General features: G+C 52.1%; 9 protein-coding genes across 9 annotated transcripts; 3 read left to right on the plus strand and 6 right to left on the minus strand.

Moving 5' to 3' along the window:
• Window positions 1-2,576: 2,576 nt before the first annotated feature.
• Window positions 2,577-3,428, minus strand: K452DRAFT_312304 (uncharacterized protein; the record flags this gene model as incomplete). Its single annotated transcript, XM_033543548.1, has 1 exon — window positions 2,577-3,428. One exon carries the CDS (start codon window positions 3,426-3,428, stop codon window positions 2,577-2,579), a length of 852 nt encoding a protein of 283 aa, XP_033393199.1.
• A 395-nt stretch (window positions 3,429-3,823) lies between these two features.
• K452DRAFT_278434 (uncharacterized protein) lies at window positions 3,824-4,885 on the plus strand (the record flags this gene model as incomplete). Its single annotated transcript, XM_033539365.1, has 2 exons — window positions 3,824-4,028; window positions 4,080-4,885. 2 exons carry the CDS (start codon window positions 3,824-3,826, stop codon window positions 4,883-4,885), a joined length of 1,011 nt encoding a protein of 336 aa, XP_033393200.1.
• Window positions 4,886-4,925: 40 nt separating this feature from the next.
• K452DRAFT_291534 (uncharacterized protein) lies at window positions 4,926-5,160 on the minus strand. Its single transcript, XM_033541197.1, has one exon. The coding sequence runs from the start codon at window positions 5,154-5,156 to the stop codon at window positions 4,986-4,988; it is 171 nt and encodes a 56-aa protein (XP_033393201.1). The 5' UTR covers window positions 5,157-5,160; the 3' UTR covers window positions 4,926-4,985.
• A 99-nt stretch (window positions 5,161-5,259) lies between these two features.
• K452DRAFT_329203 (uncharacterized protein) lies at window positions 5,260-7,030 on the plus strand (the record flags this gene model as incomplete). The annotated part of the gene is made up of 3 exons (XM_033545041.1): window positions 5,260-5,286; window positions 5,734-6,054; window positions 6,104-7,030. 3 exons carry the CDS (start codon window positions 5,260-5,262, stop codon window positions 7,028-7,030), a joined length of 1,275 nt encoding a protein of 424 aa, XP_033393202.1.
• A 734-nt stretch (window positions 7,031-7,764) lies between these two features.
• K452DRAFT_312307 (uncharacterized protein) lies at window positions 7,765-8,742 on the minus strand (the record flags this gene model as incomplete). The annotated part of the gene is made up of 1 exon (XM_033543549.1): window positions 7,765-8,742. The coding sequence occupies one exon, from the start codon at window positions 8,740-8,742 to the stop codon at window positions 7,765-7,767; it is 978 nt and encodes a 325-aa protein (XP_033393203.1).
• A 338-nt stretch (window positions 8,743-9,080) lies between these two features.
• K452DRAFT_257550 (uncharacterized protein) lies at window positions 9,081-10,950 on the minus strand. The gene is made up of 3 exons (XM_033538437.1): window positions 10,742-10,950; window positions 10,590-10,691; window positions 9,081-10,522 (listed from the first exon to the last, which is right to left on the minus strand). Exons 1-3 carry the CDS (start codon window positions 10,834-10,836, stop codon window positions 9,424-9,426), a joined length of 1,296 nt encoding a protein of 431 aa, XP_033393204.1. The 5' UTR covers window positions 10,837-10,950; the 3' UTR covers window positions 9,081-9,423.
• A 752-nt stretch (window positions 10,951-11,702) lies between these two features.
• Window positions 11,703-13,088, minus strand: K452DRAFT_321734 (uncharacterized protein; the record flags this gene model as incomplete). Its single annotated transcript, XM_033544423.1, has 4 exons — window positions 11,703-12,578; window positions 12,644-12,733; window positions 12,786-12,846; window positions 12,899-13,088. 4 exons carry the CDS (start codon window positions 13,086-13,088, stop codon window positions 11,822-11,824), a joined length of 1,098 nt encoding a protein of 365 aa, XP_033393205.1. The 3' UTR covers window positions 11,703-11,821.
• Window positions 13,089-13,854: 766 nt separating this feature from the next.
• Window positions 13,855-15,755, minus strand: K452DRAFT_235853 (uncharacterized protein; the record flags this gene model as incomplete). Its single annotated transcript, XM_033537467.1, has 4 exons — window positions 13,855-14,077; window positions 14,139-14,541; window positions 14,594-14,979; window positions 15,028-15,755. 4 exons carry the CDS (start codon window positions 15,753-15,755, stop codon window positions 13,855-13,857), a joined length of 1,740 nt encoding a protein of 579 aa, XP_033393206.1.
• A 1,430-nt stretch (window positions 15,756-17,185) lies between these two features.
• K452DRAFT_101595 (uncharacterized protein) lies at window positions 17,186-18,948 on the plus strand. Its single transcript, XM_033534909.1, has 2 exons — window positions 17,186-17,614; window positions 17,670-18,948. The coding sequence occupies exons 1-2, from the start codon at window positions 17,307-17,309 to the stop codon at window positions 18,760-18,762; spliced, it is 1,401 nt and encodes a 466-aa protein (XP_033393207.1). The 5' UTR covers window positions 17,186-17,306; the 3' UTR covers window positions 18,763-18,948.
• Window positions 18,949-19,702: the final 754 nt, after the last annotated feature.

Genomic DNA, 19,702 nt, shown 5'->3' on the forward strand with positions numbered 1-19,702 from the left:
TTTTTGCTTCTTCTTTTTCTTCTTCTTTCCCTTCGTCTTGCTAGCGGTTGGCTGGTTGGATGCTCATTTGCTCATTTGCTCGCTTGCTTGCTTGCTTGCGTAGGTGCGCCTTGGTTGCTGGCTTTGCGCGGAGCAATGGAATGATGCGATGGATATGTGGACGCTTTGATGGACGCATTGCATTGCGTTGCGTTTTGTTGTGCATGCCTGTGCATATGCGTGTGCATGTGCATGGCTGGAGTGGCTGGAGTGGCTGGAGTGACTTCTTTGCCTTTGGTTTGCTTGCTTGGAGTGCTGTGGAGTGCTGTGGAGTTGGCGTCTACCTACTGCTTTAGACTACGCTACGATACACTGTATTGCACTACGCACGTATCTACGCTTGTATGTACCTACTTGGTCGCTTGGTTGGTAGGTTGCTTGCTTGCTTGCTTGGTTATGGGCTGGGTACGTGTAGTACGCGTGGTACGGATCTACCTATATAGGTAGTTATGAATAGATAGATGAGCTGGTTGCATCGACGGATTTGGGAGTAGATGCAACATCTGAACGCGCGTGTAGTCTCTGTTTCTCTTCTACCAGTGTTTCCCTGCTGGCCCGTCCAAGCTCACTTCTTCGTACTGTAGGGGTGCGAGAGCTGGTGTTGAGAGGGCAAGCTTGAAAGGGCGGGTGCTGCGGGCCATGGTGGTATGCGAGGGTGGGCTTGATGGAGCGCGGCTTGCGCACTGTGGCCTGCGGCTGGGGAAAGTGTTGGTTGCGTTCTTCCTACTCTGCTCGAGGGTTGTGGGGTTAGTTGTCCATGGCAAAAGCCCTTTGGTTTCTGTTTTAATGTCCAGGGTGGGTTCTATAGATATAAATTATTGAAGTAAAGCATTTCTAGGCCACTTCTATAAATTAAGGCCGCGGATGATTTGCCTATTCTTTGAATTTATATTAAATAGAATCTACTATACCTACGGGGTACTTCCTAAATATTTATATATATAAAAAATTACGCCGTGCCTAGTAGGCGCTATATAACTATATAAAGGTGAAGAGATATTATTTATAATAGTACTTAATAACATATAAAGGAGCAGATACTTATAAAAACTAGAATAGTCTATAAGGGTACAGAAATTATAAGAAACGAATAGTATAAATATACTTATAAAGGTATAGAGATATAAATTTAAAGAGTATTGGGGTGGGCAAATTATCCGAGGCCAAATTAGTGCTAGGTGAGCCGGATAGTTGTAGTGACTAACAGTGGCGGAGGCTGGTAAGAGAGGAGTTGCGACTTGCGCACTACCTTAGGTGCTGCGTGTGATGGTGATGGTGGATTAGAGAGATCAGAGGAAAGAATAGGGTGTTGCGGTTGGATTCACTGATATTTAAACAACTGAAGCATTTCTCGTACCGTTTGCCGCTTTTGACTTGTGGTTTCATGTCTTTCATCACGCTGGGTCTATGCTGAGTGTCATCACTAGTGGAAAACACTGCCCATGATCGATATAATAAATAGTTGTATATACAGAAGTCCATCTTCCAAAATGAAACATGTTGATTTCAGTGGAGGTTGGTGCTGTCTTGACGCTAGAAGAAACGGCCAGCATGACCAGTTATGATTTCATGCCGTCTTGCTAGTTTAAGTGGACTACCGGTTCTTGTTGAGAAAGCGAAGGTTCTCGTAGGGGCATTTTAAAGGACGCAGAATAAACATTTGTAGGTACATTTGTACCTTTCGGTCTTTTTGTTTCCGTAGAGTCTTCCGGATCTTTATATGTTTTTACTCCATATAGGTATCTTGCAATTACTTGCCATAGCGTACTACTTTATTATACCTACCCAAGAATTACTCTGTGGGTGTATACTCAATATGTTACTGAAAGGCGGGCAAACTATCCGGTGCATTCGAAGATAGTATGGCATGACCGCCTGTGAAGCATCCGCCTGTGAAACATTTGCACTGCGCTGATGCGTTACAGCTTAAGACACAATAACCAACTGCATATTCACTCGTACACTTAGAGTTCATACTCGCGTTTATAATGAGTCCTGATTGATCCTCTGATTAAAGTTATTTGGTGCTCGCAATTACGCCATACCTTACGTTATGACTCCGTAGACTGCAGTATAACCCTCCACTACCAGAAACCAGCAGTGGCCAAGATTGCTCATGCCTTCTAGGAAGGCAAAGACTCCACACGAGCCAGGACACTGCCCTTCGGCGAACGGTCAAGCTCCTCGTGTGTCCCATACTCTCTTCCCTTGCAGTGTCCCGCTCAAATACCGGCTTTTTGGACACCATTAACCGAGTTCCGTGGACACCACTGAGCGCCTCTCAGCCGTCCAGCAGAGCTCTAGAGTGCCGTTGCTCCATGTCGAATAATTTGATTAGTGTGAGTGCCGGTTCGTTCAGATCTAGCCTCAAAATACTGCTCCATGTCGGATGCTGGTGAGTGGTGCAAGAACCGGTTAAGCCTTTAATTTTGTGTTTCGCTTACTACTCCCTGGAATAAGCTGTGTGTAGTTACTGGCAAGGTGGTATCCATAGCACCGAGATAGGAAATGGGATATGAGAAATGTTCGAGAAGAGACTAAGCCTTCTTATCGGCATAATCTCTGAACATATCCAGCATGTGCTTGTTGGAATTAATCTTGCCCTTCCGTTGAGTTTTCTTTCTCGCTTTAGGCTTGGTCTTCTTGACCTCCTTTGGAGCAGTCGTGGGATTCAAGTTCGCGGCTACTAGTCTGCTGCGTAAGTCGTCGGGGTTCTGCGGTAGCTGGATGTTTAGCCACATGCTCTTGAACTCGTCATCCATGGAATGAATCAGAGTCATGGGACCAGCTAATGACGAGTCGTTTTCCCATACTAGTAGAGGCTGGTTAGTCTTCTGGTGGTGAGTGACGAGTATCTCTCCTTCGGACTCGAGTTCGTTGATCGTGTCGAGTGCACCCGGCCAGCCGTCTTTGAGCTCCAAAACCCTGATGCCGACAGAGTTGGTCTGGCGCTGTAGAAAGCCCTTAAGTTCATCGGCAGAGCGAACGTTGTGCTTGGGTCGGTAGCGGTAGGAGCTTTTGCCGTTAAAACCGTTCGGGTCATAGTCAACTTGCTTGTGCTTTTGCAGAATACTCTGGATAGTATTCCAGTCTCTCCCACCCTGCGGGGCCATCTGAGGTAGCGGGTTGCCTTCGACGTAAACCTGGATCGAGAGGTGGCTAAAGACATCGGAGAACAGAAGTGGATGGTTCTTCTCCCTGAGGTATTCGCATGCATAAACGACGCGCGTCATAATCTCCCGACCGGTGCTGGTGGACTTCGGCTGTGAGTACACGATGTTCTCATCGGGGCGAGAGCGCTTCTTGGTCTGCGACTGCGAGGTTATCTGTGACAAGGTGGATGGCGTGGGTGAGGGAGCCGCCGTACCGGCGCCCTGGCTGAACGACATGGTTCTGTACGGGTGCACTCGGCGGATGTATTATCGTTGCTAGCTGAGCAAATGTGTTTGTCGTCGGTAGTTGTCGTGGTTGAAAGTGAGAGCACGCCGGTCAAAGAAGGTAGCTGTCAGTAAAAGCTCTGTGTGAAAGAACAAAGAAACAAGGAAGGAGTAAGAACGGGATCATAAGCAGGAGCCTCTTCCAGTAACTCAACCAGTCCTGAAAAATATGTGAGAAAAGAAAAGAAGAAACGGAAAACTGTAGCATTTGCATTCGCTGTCTCGGGATTGGATTTTCCGGGTAGTATCCCAGAAATTTGAGGCGCCTGGTGTCGCGTCGCGTCTTCCGCAACGCGTACTTCTCACACCTCAACCTCAACCCGCGACACCAACTTTCCGCGCTCAAGATGGATGAACAAATGGTCGACGCTCAAGAAATTGCCCAAGAAACACCAGCCGAGCATGTTTTCCGCGCGCCCTCGATCCACACGGCCGAGATCCTTAAGGGCGACTCGTACTCGCACTTTTCCAACATCCCGCAGACCATTGCCGACGACATGACGACCGAGTGCGTACTCGGTGTCGACGAAGCAGGCAGAGGTCCAGTAATTGGTGCGCAATGCCCGCGATCAGGCTAATTGTACTTGTGCTAATGCTCCGCAGGCCCTATGGTGTATGCACTTTTCTACCTTCCCGCGGCGCAGCACCGCTCCCTGCTCGCCGACACACACCACTTTGACGACTCCAAAGTGCTGACACCAGCCGTGCGGTCCTCACTCATGGAAACGCTCTGCACGCCCGACAGTGACTTGCATCAGACTTGTGGCTGGGCCACCCGCGTCATGTCTGCCCGCGACATCTCAGCCGGCATGCTCAAAGCCGGGGGAACATACAACTTAAACGCGCAGGCCATGGATGCGACCATAGAGCTGGTGCAGAGCGTTCTCGCACGCGGCATCAATGTCGGCCACATTTATGTCGACACGATCGGCAGCCCGGCCGTCTACCAAAAGCGCCTCGAGCGTGTCTTCCCTTCTGTGCGCATCACCGTCGCCAAAAAGGCCGATTCGCTCTACCCCAGCGTCTCGGCTGCGTCGGTTTGTGCCAAGGTCACCCGCGACGCTGCTCTCGACGTCTGCTACGAGACATATGCGGCGGGCGCAGATGCGAGTCCCGCGGCTGCGGATGGCTGGGGTTCGGGCTACCCGTCTGATGCGCGCTGCTCAAGCTGGCTGAAGCGGAACATGGATCCAGTCTTTGGCTGGGGTGCCGAATGCCGCTTCAGCTGGGGCACGGCAAAGGATCTGCTTGAAGACAACAAGAAGGCGCCACTGAAGGTCGAGTGGCCGGTCGAGGATGGCGACGATGGCATGCAGATCTCCAAGTTCTTCACTGGCGCTGACGGGGACGAGGATGGCGATGAGTTGTCGAACTGGTATGGCAGGCGCGTGGCGGAGGAGGTCTTCTGAGCTGTTTGCTCCTGCGGTGACGAAACTGCAGGTGCAAATACCCTCATTCGCTGCTCCTCTGCCCACACTTAATAGCCTCGCCATTCCACACAACAAGCTGTCAGCGCCCAGGCATCTCACCAATATGCCTCCTGATCTTAATGGATGAGATCAGATTCCATTCCTCAACAACCGCCTGCTTCAGCTGCTCCAAGTTACGCCATTCCCATTCATGGCGACGGAGACTGGCGCAAAGGTCAAGCCAGCGTACAGCCACGCCGGAAACATGCATCGACTAAGTCGTTGCCATTGCTCATTCTTCCTATTGGGTCGAGGAGCGTAAAAACGCAGGAATGTATTGACTAGAAACGGCAACAAAGGTCCGAAAGATAATAATGACGTTTATGATACCACATAGAGGAGTACCTAATAGTACTCCAATAGAGCGTGACCAGGAGATAAAACAAATAAAGAGGCTGTAGATTGAGCTTTTAAGAAAGAGTATATTCTTTGTGCCTACCAAATAGAACTATTCAAATACCTACTTGTCTATGTCCTAGGAACCGAGTCATTCGGATAACAAAATCTACCCCTCCGCCTGTAACAGCCCAGCGCCACACTCTCCTAACCTTCCAGAACGCCAGGCAGCACGCCTTCTAGAAAACGACGCACACACGCGACTCGAATCGTGCCCAGTTGCCAGGATCGTTGTCGATCACTTTCCTGCCCGCCTTAATTTCGCCCGTGCCCGTCCGCTGTCCTCTCCGCCTGGCCGCCGCACAGATCGTCCAAAGTGCCCACTTGCCCACTTGCCCACTTGCCCGCTCGCTCTCGCGATTCAAGGCTCTTAAGTTAAGAGCACCCAGAAGTCAATCACGGCGCAACGAACTTCCCGCCCCGCCACCGGCTCGACTTCCCAATCCCGCTCCTCGACCGCTCCTCCCTCCCCGCTTGCTATTGCCGAACAACTCACGACAGCAAGCGCCATCCTCTTCGACCCAAAGTTCACCAACCGGCCCCCGCCGACTCACCTCAAGCCCACGCACGTCGGCACTCTCTCGCTCGACCGGACAGACTCTACCATCAGCATCCGCAATCTCGGCGGAGGGCAGGCGATCGCACACATGGACAAACGTCACCCGAGTTCCTTCCAGCAGCTGGAGAAGCTGGGAGAGGGTACTTATGCTACAGTAGGTACCCCGTCCGTAGGGCTGTTTCTGTCGCATGCTAATTCCTCAGGTCTTCAAAGGACGCAACCGTCAAACCGGCGAGTTCGTCGCGCTGAAGGAGATCCACCTTGATTCCGAAGAAGGCACGCCGTCTACCGCCATCCGCGAGATTTCGCTCATGAAGGAGCTCAAGCACGAGAACATTGTTTCGCTGCATGATGTCATCCACACCGAGAACAAGCTGATGCTCGTCTTCGAGTACATGGACAAGGATCTGAAGAAGTACATGGACTCGCGCGGCGACCGCGGCCAGCTGGACCCTGTGACTATCAAGTCGTTCATGTACCAGCTCCTGCGCGGCATCGCCTTTTGCCACGAGAATCGCGTGTTGCATCGCGACCTGAAGCCGCAGAACCTGCTCATCAACAACAAGGGCCAGCTCAAGCTGGCTGATTTCGGTCTCGCTCGCGCCTTTGGCATTCCCGTCAACACGTTCTCGAACGAGGTTGTCACGCTCTGGTACCGCGCGCCAGACGTCCTGCTTGGTTCGCGTACGTACAACACCAGCATCGACATCTGGAGCGCCGGCTGCATCATGGCGGAGATGTACACGGGCCGCCCGCTTTTCGCCGGCACCACCAACGAGGACCAATTGCAGAAGATCTTCCGCCTGATGGGCACGCCGTCGGAGCGTAGCTGGCCTGGCATCAGCCAGTTCCCCGAGTACAAGCCCAACTTCCACGTATACGCCACGAATGATCTGCGCATCATTCTGCCGCAGGTCGACCAGCTCGGCCTGAGCTTGCTGAGCAGCATGCTCCAGCTGCGGCCCGAGATGCGCATTTCTGCCCAGCAGGCCCTGCAGCACCCGTGGTTCAATGACATTGCCCAGGCGAGGGAGCAGCAGAGGCTGAACGCCCAGCAATTGGCGGCGCAGCAGCAGGCTCAGCAGGCTCAGATGGGCGGTGGTTATTCCATGGCGCAAGGTGCTTACTAGGCGGCGCCTATGTTGCGGACATTTGATAGCTCGTGGGTTTGTCGCAGCTGCTAATGGCGAGTCGTAGGTGTCGCCACAGCCATCGACGACGCGCCAACAGTTGTCGTCACAATGCACGAAGCAAGCATTCCTGTCGACCCTGCGCTCTGGGAAGGCGTTGGCCATGGCGCGCACACGCATGGGCTCTAGTTACGTGTCGACGATTAGAAAGCGGATTTTGTTTATGATGTGCCAGCAACAGAGGCAATGGGTGGGTTTGGTTTCTGTTCATTTGGCGTTTTCTGTTCTGTTCTGTTCCTCTCTTAAGCGTGGAGTGCGGGCATAAATAGGTGGTATTTTGCATGAAGAGAGTCTCGGCTTTTGAAGATAGACTACGTGATTGCTTCCAGATGGCAAACGGTCGTAGATGCTTCTTACTACTACTAATCTACCCGCCAGAAGCTGGAACTCAATCAATCTATCAATCCCACTTTGCCTAGCGTGCCCAGCGCACCGGATTGGAGCCTACGTATCGGTGACAGCGTACGTGCGTGCGTCGGTGGCGTGCTCTTTTATCCATCGCGCCAGTCAGCGTTGATTAGCAGTGGCGTGGCATGTACGTACATAACATACTCCAATTGGCATCCCCATCATCGATTTGGTTACGCAATGCCTACGCGCGCCAGGCCACTGAACAGTCCCTATATTCCTCGCCGCCGCGCCTAGGCAGGCAGGCAGACGTAACGTCACACGCCTCAGTGCGTGGCCTCGATATCCGCCAGCACCTGCTTCGCAATGCCGTCGAAAAGCGGGCACAGCGAGCAGCTCGTGTACTTGTCGACCAGAGCAGCGGGATCCCTCTTTGCGTCTTCGGCGTCACCAGCAGCCGCCGCGGTAGTAGTAGTAGTAGTAGTAGAAGTAGAAGAAGTAGTAGCGGAGCCGACGTTCTGGCCAGCAACAACAGTGCCCTCGGGGTAAACCGGGCGCTTGCCCTCCTCGACCAGCATAACGAACGCCGGGTCAATAGGCACGCTGCCCAAGAAGCGGACGCCAAAGTCATTAGCCATGACCTCGCCGCCACCCTTGCCAAAGACGTTGGCCGAACAGGCGCACATGGGACACACGAAGCCGGCCATGTTCTCGACGACGCCGAGGACGCGCACGCCGACCTTTGCGCAGAAGTTGAGTTCCTTCTTGACGTCGCTGATGCTGACAGCCTGGGGGGTAGTGACGACGACGGCGCCAGCGAGCTGCTCGGGCCGCGCCGCCGTGTCCTTGAGCAGGCTCTCCATGAGCGAGATATGCTCGTCGGAGGTCCCGGGCGGGGTGTCAATGAGCAAGTAGTCCAAGCCGGGCGGCCACAGCACCGACGACAGGAACTGGCGCACCATGGCCGTCTTCTTCGGGCCGCGCCAGATGACGGCGTCGGAGCGGTTCGCGAGAATGAAGCCCAGCGACATGCAGGACAGCGCGCCGACCGCCTGCCCGCCGTTGAGTGTCTGCGCGCTGTGCACCGGCACCGGTATCCAGCCGCCGGGCGCCTGCCGCACTTTCTCGCTCTCGACGTTGAAGAACCGCGGGATTGACGGCCCCGTCAGGTCGATGTCCAGAACCCCGACCGAGTGCCCTTGCAGCGACAGGCTGAGCGCTAGCTGCGTCGTCACGCTCGATTTGCCTACGCCGCCTTTGCCCGACAGCACCAGGATGATGTGTTTTGCGTTTTCGAGACCCATGGTCGTCGTCGGCGTCGTTGGAGCGGAGCTGCGCGCGTCTTTGTTGTCCTTTTCGTTCTCAACCCGGGTTCCGCAAGCTGGTTTCGCGTGTGGGTTGTTGTGGCGAGGGTTGGTGCTGAGCGCGCATGCTAGGTGGGTTCTTCTATGGATGTGACATTCGTGGGTTTTGATTTGAAATGCCCCGCGGCTCCGCGCGGGATGCCAACCATGTCGGAGAGATAAGATCGGCCGCCGCTCCGCTTTGCTTGCGTGCCTTTTTCTACGGACACAATTTGGAGACGAAACCTTTACATATTATTTACTTATTGATTGAGACGGGCTTCATGTTAGCTTTGGGTATTGACATGGCGCTGAACCATTTAAAAAAATGTATTGTTCGAAAGTCTCTCAGCAGGCACATCCATATCAAAAACAAAGGCAAGACAAAGTAAGCCCAAGCAGGCAGGGAGACAAAGAAACAGCCATTTCCGTGGAAATAGTCAATTGAGCAATGAATTGAGCTCAACTCCTCCCCTATTAATTCAATCCCCCATATTACGCCCGCAAATGCAAATGCAATCACCAACCCACCAGCCAGCATCAAAAAAGCCAGTCCTCCCTCAAAGCCAAACGTTTTGGGACCCCTAATCCCACCCCAAGTAAATGCAATGCAGTGCCAGCACCAAAAGCCAGCCCACCTACTCAAACTACATCCTCGAAGTCGTCTTCGTCCGACTCGGCCGCCTCCGACGGTTGGGCCGACGACGCGGGCGCCGCTGCTGCTGGGGCCGGAGGAGCAAGTGAGAGCGCCGTAGCCGTGGCTGGTTCCTCGAGCTTGATGCGCTTGGCGTCGGGCGCCGCGCCATCGGCAGGTGCAGCTGCAGGCACTGGGGTTGCGGCAACGGATGGAGTGACCACGTCCTCGAACTCGTCCTCATCGTCTTCCTCTTCTTCCTCCTCTTCCTCCTCCTTGGCCTTGCGATCCTGCTCTTGCTTCAGTGCCTCAAAGTACGCGTCCAGGTCAGCGTTGCTTGACTTCTTGTCCTCGGTCGCCGCGGCGCTGTTGCCGGCCAGTAGGGACGTAGCACCATCAGCAGCGCCCGCGACACCATTCTGCTTGAGTGACATGCCCTCGCTGCCCGCGACCGTCGACTGCGTATGCCAGACGGGGAGCTGATTTTGAGCGGCAATCTTGGCACGGCGTTCGGCCTCGGCGGCCAGCTCCGCCGCCGTGTTCTGCTCATCCGTCTGGATCGTGATGTCGACCTTGTCGGGGCCAGTCTGGATACCGCGTACGGCGGTGGGGCGTAGCATCTCGTCGACGACGACCTCGGTCTTCTGCGCGGGGTTGATCTGCTCATCACGAGGTACGGGCTTCGCGTTTGCGACAGCTTCCTCGCCCGTTACTGCAGGCACGACCGCTTTGTCGATTTGCTGCAGCAGGTCCAGTAGCGGCTTGAACTGGTTGTTGAAGCGCGCGGGCGCGTCGTCGGCTTCCGGCTCGGCGTCAGGTCCTTGGTTGCGCGCTTTGAGTGGCGCGTTGCATCGCTTGCACAGGAACCCGCTCCCTTTTCCCGACGGGTCTGGGTTGTCCAGTACTTCCATCAGTGTCCATTGTGAGCTACACCGCGGGCAGGCGTACTCCTTTTTCTCTTGCGTGGGCTTTGCGACCGCCTTGATGTTGTTGTCCAGCATGTGAATGCGGTACTTTGTCGAGTCGACGGCTTTGCGGTAGTCGATGTAGTAGTACTCTTTGTTCGTCGGCTTCTGCGCACCCTCGCGCGTCTCGGAGCGCACATAGCTGTCATCGCCTTGCCGTGAGTTCATTGTGCGTCTTCGAACTCAAGCAGGGCACATCCACTACTCACACTGACACCAGCCCGCCCTCTCTCAGCTTGGCGCAGTACTTCTGGACCTTCTTGTGGTTCTTGCCCTCGTCCATGACCAGCGACAGGTCGGCAGCGGAGATGCTGCGAACAGGTTAGTCTTGCGACAACGCAGCGAGTGGAGAAAAACCTACGCGCCATGATTGACAAGCGCATCAATGACGACTATCTGCTCGACGTCGTAGAAGATGCGCGCAATGGTGCGGACAAGGACTTTGGCAGTTTCCATGGCAGCCGCGGCGATTTAGCAATGTGAGGAGCTGCGGACTAGCATCTGCAGGGGGCTGGTGGAGCCGGGGACGAGACAAGCCACGGCGGGAAGCTAGGTGGGTGGTGTAAAGTGAGGTAAGTGAAAGGATGAAAGCTGGTGGCTGCCTGCAGTAATCCATGGCTGCGCCGGGGCGGCGTTGCGAGCGGTGAAAGAGGGGAGCTGGGAACGGTAGCGTGGCAGGTCGGAACGAATACTGGAAACGGTTAGATAGCAATGAGGTCCGTCACTACTAAGCAATATTCATCGCCTCATAAGATGATGATATTTTTACGGTGTTGAAACAAAATTCAGAATTTGTAATAGACACCGAATGATTTGCCTAGCCACGTAATAATATACCTGCAAGTTTATATGATATACTCTCTGCTCTTGGATAATTTAACCTCTATAACCTTACAATAATCCATTTTGGTACCCTTAAAGGATGTTCCAGTGCTTCCATATATTTATACCTTTGTATGTTTTTAAGTACTGTCATATAATCATATCTCGTATATTTTTACCTTTATGTAGTTACCTGGTGACTACTACCTGTCGTGAGATGGCTTATTATAACTACCTAAGTATCCCCTACGTATAGTAGAGCTTACTCGATATATGGTTAAGATGGGTAGAATATCCGGAGCTATTGTAGTATATATGCGCTCCAAGAGCCTTTCGCTCATATAAAGTACTCGGGTTCCAAGCTAGACAGAGAGCATTCTATAGAGATTGATTGGTATTCTTTCCTGTCTCGCTGACGGTGACGGTTATGAACATTAGAGACTCATATACATGGCTACCTAGCTGGAAATCGAGCTCACGTTGGGTGATATCATTATGTGAGCGTAATCCAGTTCCCCCCTTTCCGACTTTCACTGCATCCGAGACCCCAGAACTCGACGCTACGCCATCCCTTTCAGCTGAACCCCAGTCCCCATGGACCATGTCATTACCTTATATCCTACAGAGTCGATGGCGCAGAGACGGACGCTCCTGGTGTCAAAGAAGCTGGATGGTACTTGTGTTCTGACGTGAAAGGAGCCGAAGGGATCGCAGGCGACACGGATGCCGAGTCTAGCTCTGGCGTGATGTTCCATTCGTTCTGTGTGGGTGCGGGACTTGTATCCTCGAGCTCGGCGACGTTGACCTGCTGCGTTACCTCGCCGTAGGGCCCGGAGGTTGGACCTTGCCAAAGGGGCGGGGATGAGTTGGAGGCGTTGTCGTGCTGGTTTCGGTTGCCCTGGTGCTTGACACAGAACCATGTCAGAGCTGCAATACTAGCGAGAGCAACTAGACCGCCAATGGCTATCCCTATAATGGCGCCAGTAGAAAGCTTCAAGCCATTGTTGTCGGAATCCTCCCCACTGCCAAAAAACACATCTGAGGGCGCAGCTGAAGCTGACGCTGATGCAACATCTACTGAGGTTTCAGTGATTGTAACTACCGTCGATGTTTCAGAATCATCTGGTACCGCCTCTGTTATGACCGTCGTAAAGATTCGTGTGCTAGGGGCAACCGAGGCAACGGTTTTGGTCCCGAAGGCAGTAGTGCTGGAGTCCGTTGTCTCTGGTGGAAGTGCTGTAGACAGAGATGGCAAGTCAGAGTTTACAACTGCATATTGCGTATATTCCATGGTGCTAGTCGTCGCGCAGAACATTATAAACTGGTCGCTAAGTTGATTGAAGATGGTGGCGCAAAACGGAAGCTCGGGCTTGGAGCTATGTACCGTGTTAGCATCTAGAGCATTCTGCTGCAACTTGAAGATGGGATTTTGGCTTCTTACCAGACGACGCATCCTCCAGTATCCGGGTCGCAATCAGCCTTCGATCTGGGATTGTAGTCGATGCATGTTGTCCGCGCTGCACAGCTCGACCTGTGTCAAGCTATCAGTGACTATCCCTGCGCGCGTGAGATGCTATACGTACAAAGAGCAACATCCGATAAATCCATCGCTTCCAGCATAGCAAGTGCCGATCGGACAAGTGACTGTGAGACGTTAGATGGATTTACTCTCGCTGTGGTCTGAGTGTGAACATACAGACTCCCGCACCATCGCAATCCGTGACGTCGCGCTTGCCTAGCCTGGGCTGATGCCCGAAGAGGATCTCATTGAGGGTGTCATTGTAGTCGACCCTGTAGGTAGGTAACCGAGCCGCAGGTGTGATAGCATGACCTTGAACGAACGGCAGATGCAGACAAAGAGTGAGGACGAGGAGAACCACGGCCATGGTTGACGTGTGCGACAAGGCAAGTCAAAAAGCCTCCATGTCGCATGGACGGGAGTAAGTCCGGGTGAAGTAAAGAAGTGGAGGAGGCAGGGCTGGTGTGGGTTACCAAGGTGTGTGGGTGCGCAGGTTGGGGGGAAACGCGGCCTAATTGAGAAAGCGGGTGACTGTTACAATAGAAACTTTTTCAGGACATCTTTCCTTGGAAGTGGCTCGGTGCAGCGCAAATGTTTGTGCGTGTGCGCGTCACTGACCTACTATTTGTGGATGGTTTTTGGAATTCATCGCAGCCACACCACTAACACCTCGTCCACCACCTGACGTCTGCTCCGAGTCTTCAATCTCCACTTCGCACCTATTGTTTCAGACATCAAGCCTGGCCCCTTAAGCCATGCCAGCCTTGCGTGAGAGCCGATTAACGAAGTAGTGGTAGATCTAGTCATGGCCATTGTTGTCGCGCATGAGCATGAGGGACATGATCAGACCTACTGTAGATGTCAGTTGCCGACAGGAGAACAATCAAAACAAGTTATAATGAGATATGATCGGGGACTATACAAGAAGCATATCAACCCCACCACGAAATAGTTATTCCAGCTAGATAAGGAACTGCGGGAGAGCTAATCGTGTGCTGCACACAACCCGGTCAGGGCCTATTTGACCGCGCCTCGAAATTGAATGATTATAAACCCGTATGTCTAACTTGCCACCCATACTGCCCACGCCGAGAATGTGGGTAAAACAAAACACCTGTGACTTGGGAAACTCGTTACTCGTTGATGTCCAGCCCTGCAGCGTACTCGCTGTACTCTTCAACGACCCATCGGCAAAAGTTCTCCCACGCTTCATGAAAGTACTCCAGTCCCTTTTCTTGATCCGCATCGTTCAGGCAACTATACTCCAAGCTCCATTCAGCCAGCTGGCGCCAGCCATGTAAGCTCATAGTTGGCGTACCGACCATGACCTGGTAGAACTCGTGGGACATCCTGGCACTGTGGACATAATCTGGTTAGTATGCTTGAATTGACATTGAGTGGGGAAAAATCAACATACCCGAATAATGTGATGTTGTCTGCATTGACGGTACACGGGATGCCGGCTGCAAGAAGCTCCGGGAATGGGTGTTCCTTAACATTGCGACACAGGTGAAGGAGTTCGTTTGAAACCGGACACAGCTCTATGCAGATGTTGTTGTCTTTGAACGCCTTAATGAGACGAGGGTGCTTGGTGAGGGCAAAGCCATGGCCCACACGCTTAGCTTTAAGGAGGACTGATTCGTAAAGATTTGACTTCTTTGGGTCCTTCGAACCACCCGTGTCGAGGAGTGTTTCACCAGCGTGGAACATGAACGGGATTTCGATTCCCAGCCTTTCACAGGTCTTGGTGAAGGCCATTAACTCGTCGCGATAAAACCCTATGGAATTTGGGCGATCCTCCGCACCCACAAGGTCAAACCCTATATCCGTCAACTCTGTACATCTTTATGGCTTTTTAGGCTTTATACTTACCACAGATAAGCTTTGGAAATTCCTGCTTAAGCTTGATGCAGTCTTCAAGCTCACTTATCATCTTCGCTTTAGGGATAGAGCGAGGCGTACAATAGATGATCTTGATGCCAAAAGGAAAGACGTGGGATTTGCCATCCCTTGCAAGCTCATCCATTTTCTCTTTCACCGCCTCCGTGATAATGCGCATCTGGTTGCTGAGGTCGATTTTCTCCTTACCATCGTCTGAAGGTATAGATTTATCCATAAGCATCGGTCGTAGCTCGGCATACATCACTCCGTCATCGATCATGGCTTCGATGGCTGCCTTGATATACCATTGGTAAACGCTCTTGTAGTTGAGGAGGCCTTTGAAGCAACGCGTCGCCTGATTAAAGCGGGCCCAAATACTAAAAGACGTCAGTATTTATTGTGATTGTAGCTTTAAGAAACCGTACCCATTTACGGTTTGCTCTTTTCCGTATACCTCGTCTTCTCCAAGTATCATTTTACCCTTTACCCAGGGTTCTGCGTCTCCCCCATTTCGACGCTGGGCAAACTCATTCCGGAAGGTTTTCCATTTCATCCAAGGATTGTTCTGTCCAGACTTCCATTCAGGATTATAGCTTGAAGCGAAGGGATCTGCCTCCGGAGTATCCGCTGGAAGGACATTGAAGACTATTTCAGCCTTGTAGTAGTCTTCTTCTTGCAGTAGAGGCTGTGTACTCCGTATGTACATATTATCTTCCATGTTTCGAGCCCGTTCCAGTAGAAGAGTGACTGGAAGCTCCGAGTTGAAATGCTGATGTAGATGTGCACCCTTAGGCATACGAGCAGTTATCTTAAATAAATGGCTCTCGTGAATGCGATCCATGTTCGTAAGAAATTGACCACCCATGTCCCGAGTCTTCGGGCCTGGTATTAGCTCAGAAGCTTTATTACCAAAGAGATTATCTCTCTCATGTTCCCTTATTCTCCGCACTATCTCGGCTGCCTTTTTCTCATCATCTGAAGCGGACCTCTTAGCACGTGAATCCCAACTGTCGGTTTGCTCTTGTAACAGCTCTTCGCGTTCATTGTCGTAATCTTGCTGCTTCTGCAAATCGTCTTTGAGTTGTTCAAGGTTCCTGCGGAGCTCGTCACCGGCTGGGAGGGCTCCTTGAGTACCATCATTCGGCCCCGTCATATCTGCGTCGGTTTCTGGGGGCGGGGTGACAGGCACTTCATTACGCTTGCGCTTGAATTTGCGCGGTGATATATCCATTGGATGCTTCCTGTGTGTCGACAGGCTCAAAGTACGAGGTTTTGAATCATTTTCGTTGGTAGACACCCTACTTTTCTTCTTCCGCAACCTGTTACGTTGTCAGTGTGAAACCCTTTGTTAAGTGGCGGCACTCTGTAGCAGCCGCATGCAGAAATGTACAAAAATAGTATAAAGAACGAGTAACTTACGAATCGTCGCATGATGAAAGTAACTTCTTCATCGGTTCGTTTTGTAGCTCAGAGCTATTTTCATGTTGCATACTTTGTGTAACCGTAATGGAGGCCGGAGCCGTCGTTGAAACTCGCAAAAGCTCCCCAAAAAATGAAAACCAAGGCAAAAAGGTCTGCAAAAATTTGACTGAGCACTGTGCTGAAATAAGTATGCGCCCAGTGAAGTGAAAGCTTGAGACCAGGGGGCCGAGAAGGCAGGCTGTGCACAGCCCTGTGTGACAAGGACACAGTAACACACTGATAATCCCCGCACGGAGGAAGACAGGATCCGCAGCAGGCCGCCTTGCACCAAGTCAGCCTTGCCGTGTAAAAGATATTGAAAATGTTCTGAAGTGGAGGCAAGAAGAGGGGCTTATTACCGCCTAGGCAGTCGCACTTGCTGCGCCCCCCTTGGCGTTTTATTGCTGATGGCTGATGGTGTAGCCAACGACAGCAAACAGTGTGTGCTGTCACCAGCAGCGGGAAACAAACGGGTAAAGGAAGGTGATCAATGAAAAAAGACAGCCTAAGCTAGCTTCTGACAAGGGTCAGGTGCCTGCGGGCGCAGTGGTCACGAGGAAAGTGTTTTGTTCAGCCTTGCGGCCCGAAGGATGACATCCGGCAAACGAAGAAAGCTTGGTATACTCACAGATTAGGGTTGAGCACCGGCTATCGGCACAGCTTCTAGGTAGGTACTCTGTCCGTTCCGAGTGTGGGGTTGCCGCTAGATGGTGCCGTGATGGGAGGAGGGATGGCATTGAAGAGGGGGCAGGGCGTCAGAGAGGTAAGAGCGCACGTCTCTGAGTGAGGCCTCTGCCGTCGATCAACCGAGCGCGATGCAGCCTGGAGCTGAGTTTTCTGGATGCCACCTTGCGAGAGCCGCACCAGGCAATGTTTGCTGATGCTGGTAAGCGCGTTGTCTCCTCCGTTTCGCGGGGACGGTGTTGTTTCTTGAGGGTTTGCTGACGTCGGTCGGTCGCATGAAGCCTGCTCGTGCAGCCGCCCGTTCGGCGGCTAGACATGCAACAAGCGCAGATCAATTAGCCAGCTCAGTGTGGGGGCTGAATCGCGCCGCATCGAAAACTACTCAGCCTTCCGCTGTCTTCTCATGTTTGCTTAGACAATATCCAGACGCCGCCTCGCTCATGGCTTGACAATCGCCACCTGAGGCTCTCTCCAAGGCGCACTTGTTTATATACGGCCCGAGCCCGCCCAGCCCTTTCCGTCTCCAGCTAGCATTCCCGTTACTCTACTGGAGTAAACAATGTCGTCACAAGGGAACAATTCTGACGATTCACCACATGGAGATTTCTTCAGCACGATACCCAATTTTACCAATCTCCAGCTTGATATCGTCGGTTTCCTGGCAATCCTTGGAGAAGGTTCCGTCCTAGCAAACGCTCAAGTCTCTACCCTCTCAAAATGGATCTTCCTTCCTAGGCTTCTTCCTGCGCCGCAAGCTTTACTGCGTCCCTCTCGGCCAACAAAATTGGACCAAGAAGAAGGATATGTGACCAGCGTTGTCTCTGGTAACCATAGGGATCAGTTAAACCATATTGGACACATAGTGCTGTAAGGAATCTGTCTAACTTTGCTGAGAGCTTTTCTGGTTGCTAATATCATAAAGACAGCCAAGTTCTATGAAGGAATATGATGTCCGTTGCGTTAAGGTTACCCGGAAGGAAAAAGGCAAAGCCCCCATTGTCAAAGCTCGGGTCAAGAGCTATCTTACGATCAATAACTTGCTCGGTTGTGCTTGTTCGATTGCCATACTGGTCCTTTCGATAATATGGGAAGATGGGATGGCCATCATCTCCGTTTGCTCGCTGTCTCTCCTGTCAACCATCATTGGATTAGGCAACTATTGGACGCTTAAATTGCCACGAAGGTACACCGAAGGAGAGGTTCCTCAAGGAGATGTGGTGATCCGTCACCCCAAAGGAAGTTTCCTGGTCGTTGAGTGCGACGAGGACATAGCCCGGGAAATATTCTTTGCACCAGAGAACATCGAATACCTTATCGAACACCAACACATATATCGCCTCCTTTCACTAGCAGGCTCGATGTTGCTGATGGCTGGCGTCATTTGTCTCGCCAATTGCCGGGTCAGAACGCAAACCTGCTTCGCCGCGGCGTACATGATACTCAACGCCGCATACTGGATCGTGGCAGCCTTCCCTGCCAGGCTTCATTGGGACACGTCCGCTTTCGAGGTTCACAAAGCACGCTTGAGTACGTGTGATAAGAGCGACAAGCACTTTACGGATCACAACAAAACTTTTACAGAAGCTCTATGGAAGGTCATTGTTGCCACTAAAGGGGAAATTGGCTGGGTGCGTCTAGGTGGCGCTGCTCCTGATACTGCCGGTTGGAATGCCTGGCTCAGGGCTGCCTCGGACGCGGTCAAGGCTTCCAACAGAGGACACCCGGTCGCATATTACAACCACACGGACGACATGACAGAATACAAGGTCCCGGACTGGAATCCACAAGGAAACTTGGGGAAATACTTAAATAATCCGGACTTCAAAGCTCCTGATACTCCTATGGAACATGCCCCGGAGACACCCGTGGCATACGCTCCTGATACTCCCGCTACATCAACCAGCAGTCGGCCTGACGGACCTCTCAATAGGAATCCTACCGCAGCAGTTAAGGACATGTACAATCAGCACAAACAGGCCGCATCGACAACTGCTTCAATCTCACGCCACTCGTAGGAATACCGTCTATCGCAAGCTATCGGATCCACTCGACCTTTGTTTGTTACCTGAATGATCTGTTACTTTATTTGGACTTCTCGTGGATACTTGCACCAATTGGATACCCCTCATTTACGACCCGACCTCTGTCAACGCCTTCGAACACTATTCTAACGGACGCAACGCACGACGACCTCACGACACTTACACACGAACCTTGTCCTTACGAAATCCGTACACATGAACATCATTGTAGTTGAAGCGTTTCAGCGGTATTTCAAGTTATTGTCATCTGATTTGGGACAAAATGTCCCTTCCATCTACGCTCTCTGGGCAATGTTCGATGAAGCTGGCACATGTTATCAATTAGACACGCATTTTTGGGCGTAAATGACATTGGAGGGTGATATTTATTGCATTTATCGGCATGGAATGGCGTTATTGGCTTTAGACGTTAAAATCAACACCGATTACTACTTCGAAGATTGGGTCCGTCAATATTGGTCCTGGTGCATGGTGGCTCTAATGTGTTTAAACGAGTCCAGGAATCCAGTGGTGACACGACTGACCAGTCTATCTGTCGTCGTACATATCGCCTGCACGGCACCCAGAACCGCTTGCTAACCCCTCACTGTGTGACTCTATCATGTTATGCAGTCAGCATGTGCTCCGCCCTCTAGATTCTCGCGTGCGGCTTTCCAAACAGCCTTGCCTGTACTACTAAGCCATGTGCGCTTGGCCATTAAGGCGCACACTAAGCCTTCTTTCAGTACTTAGATGCCTACCCGCAGATGATGCCGGTCAACTGTTTCAGGCAAACGGAACCTTGTCGCTCCGCTGCAAATAAATGCAGGCATGACCAGGCTTCTCATTTGAAAGCCATGAGGCGCCCATACTGCTTATCATCACGCTCTATGTCGTCGTCCAGTCGGTCTAGGCTACGAACCTTCTGCGCTTC

The sequence above is a fragment of the Aplosporella prunicola genome, assembly GCF_010093885.1.
Source record: "Aplosporella prunicola CBS 121167 unplaced genomic scaffold K452scaffold_29, whole genome shotgun sequence".
Lineage (NCBI taxonomy): Eukaryota > Fungi > Ascomycota > Dothideomycetes > Botryosphaeriales > Aplosporellaceae > Aplosporella > Aplosporella prunicola.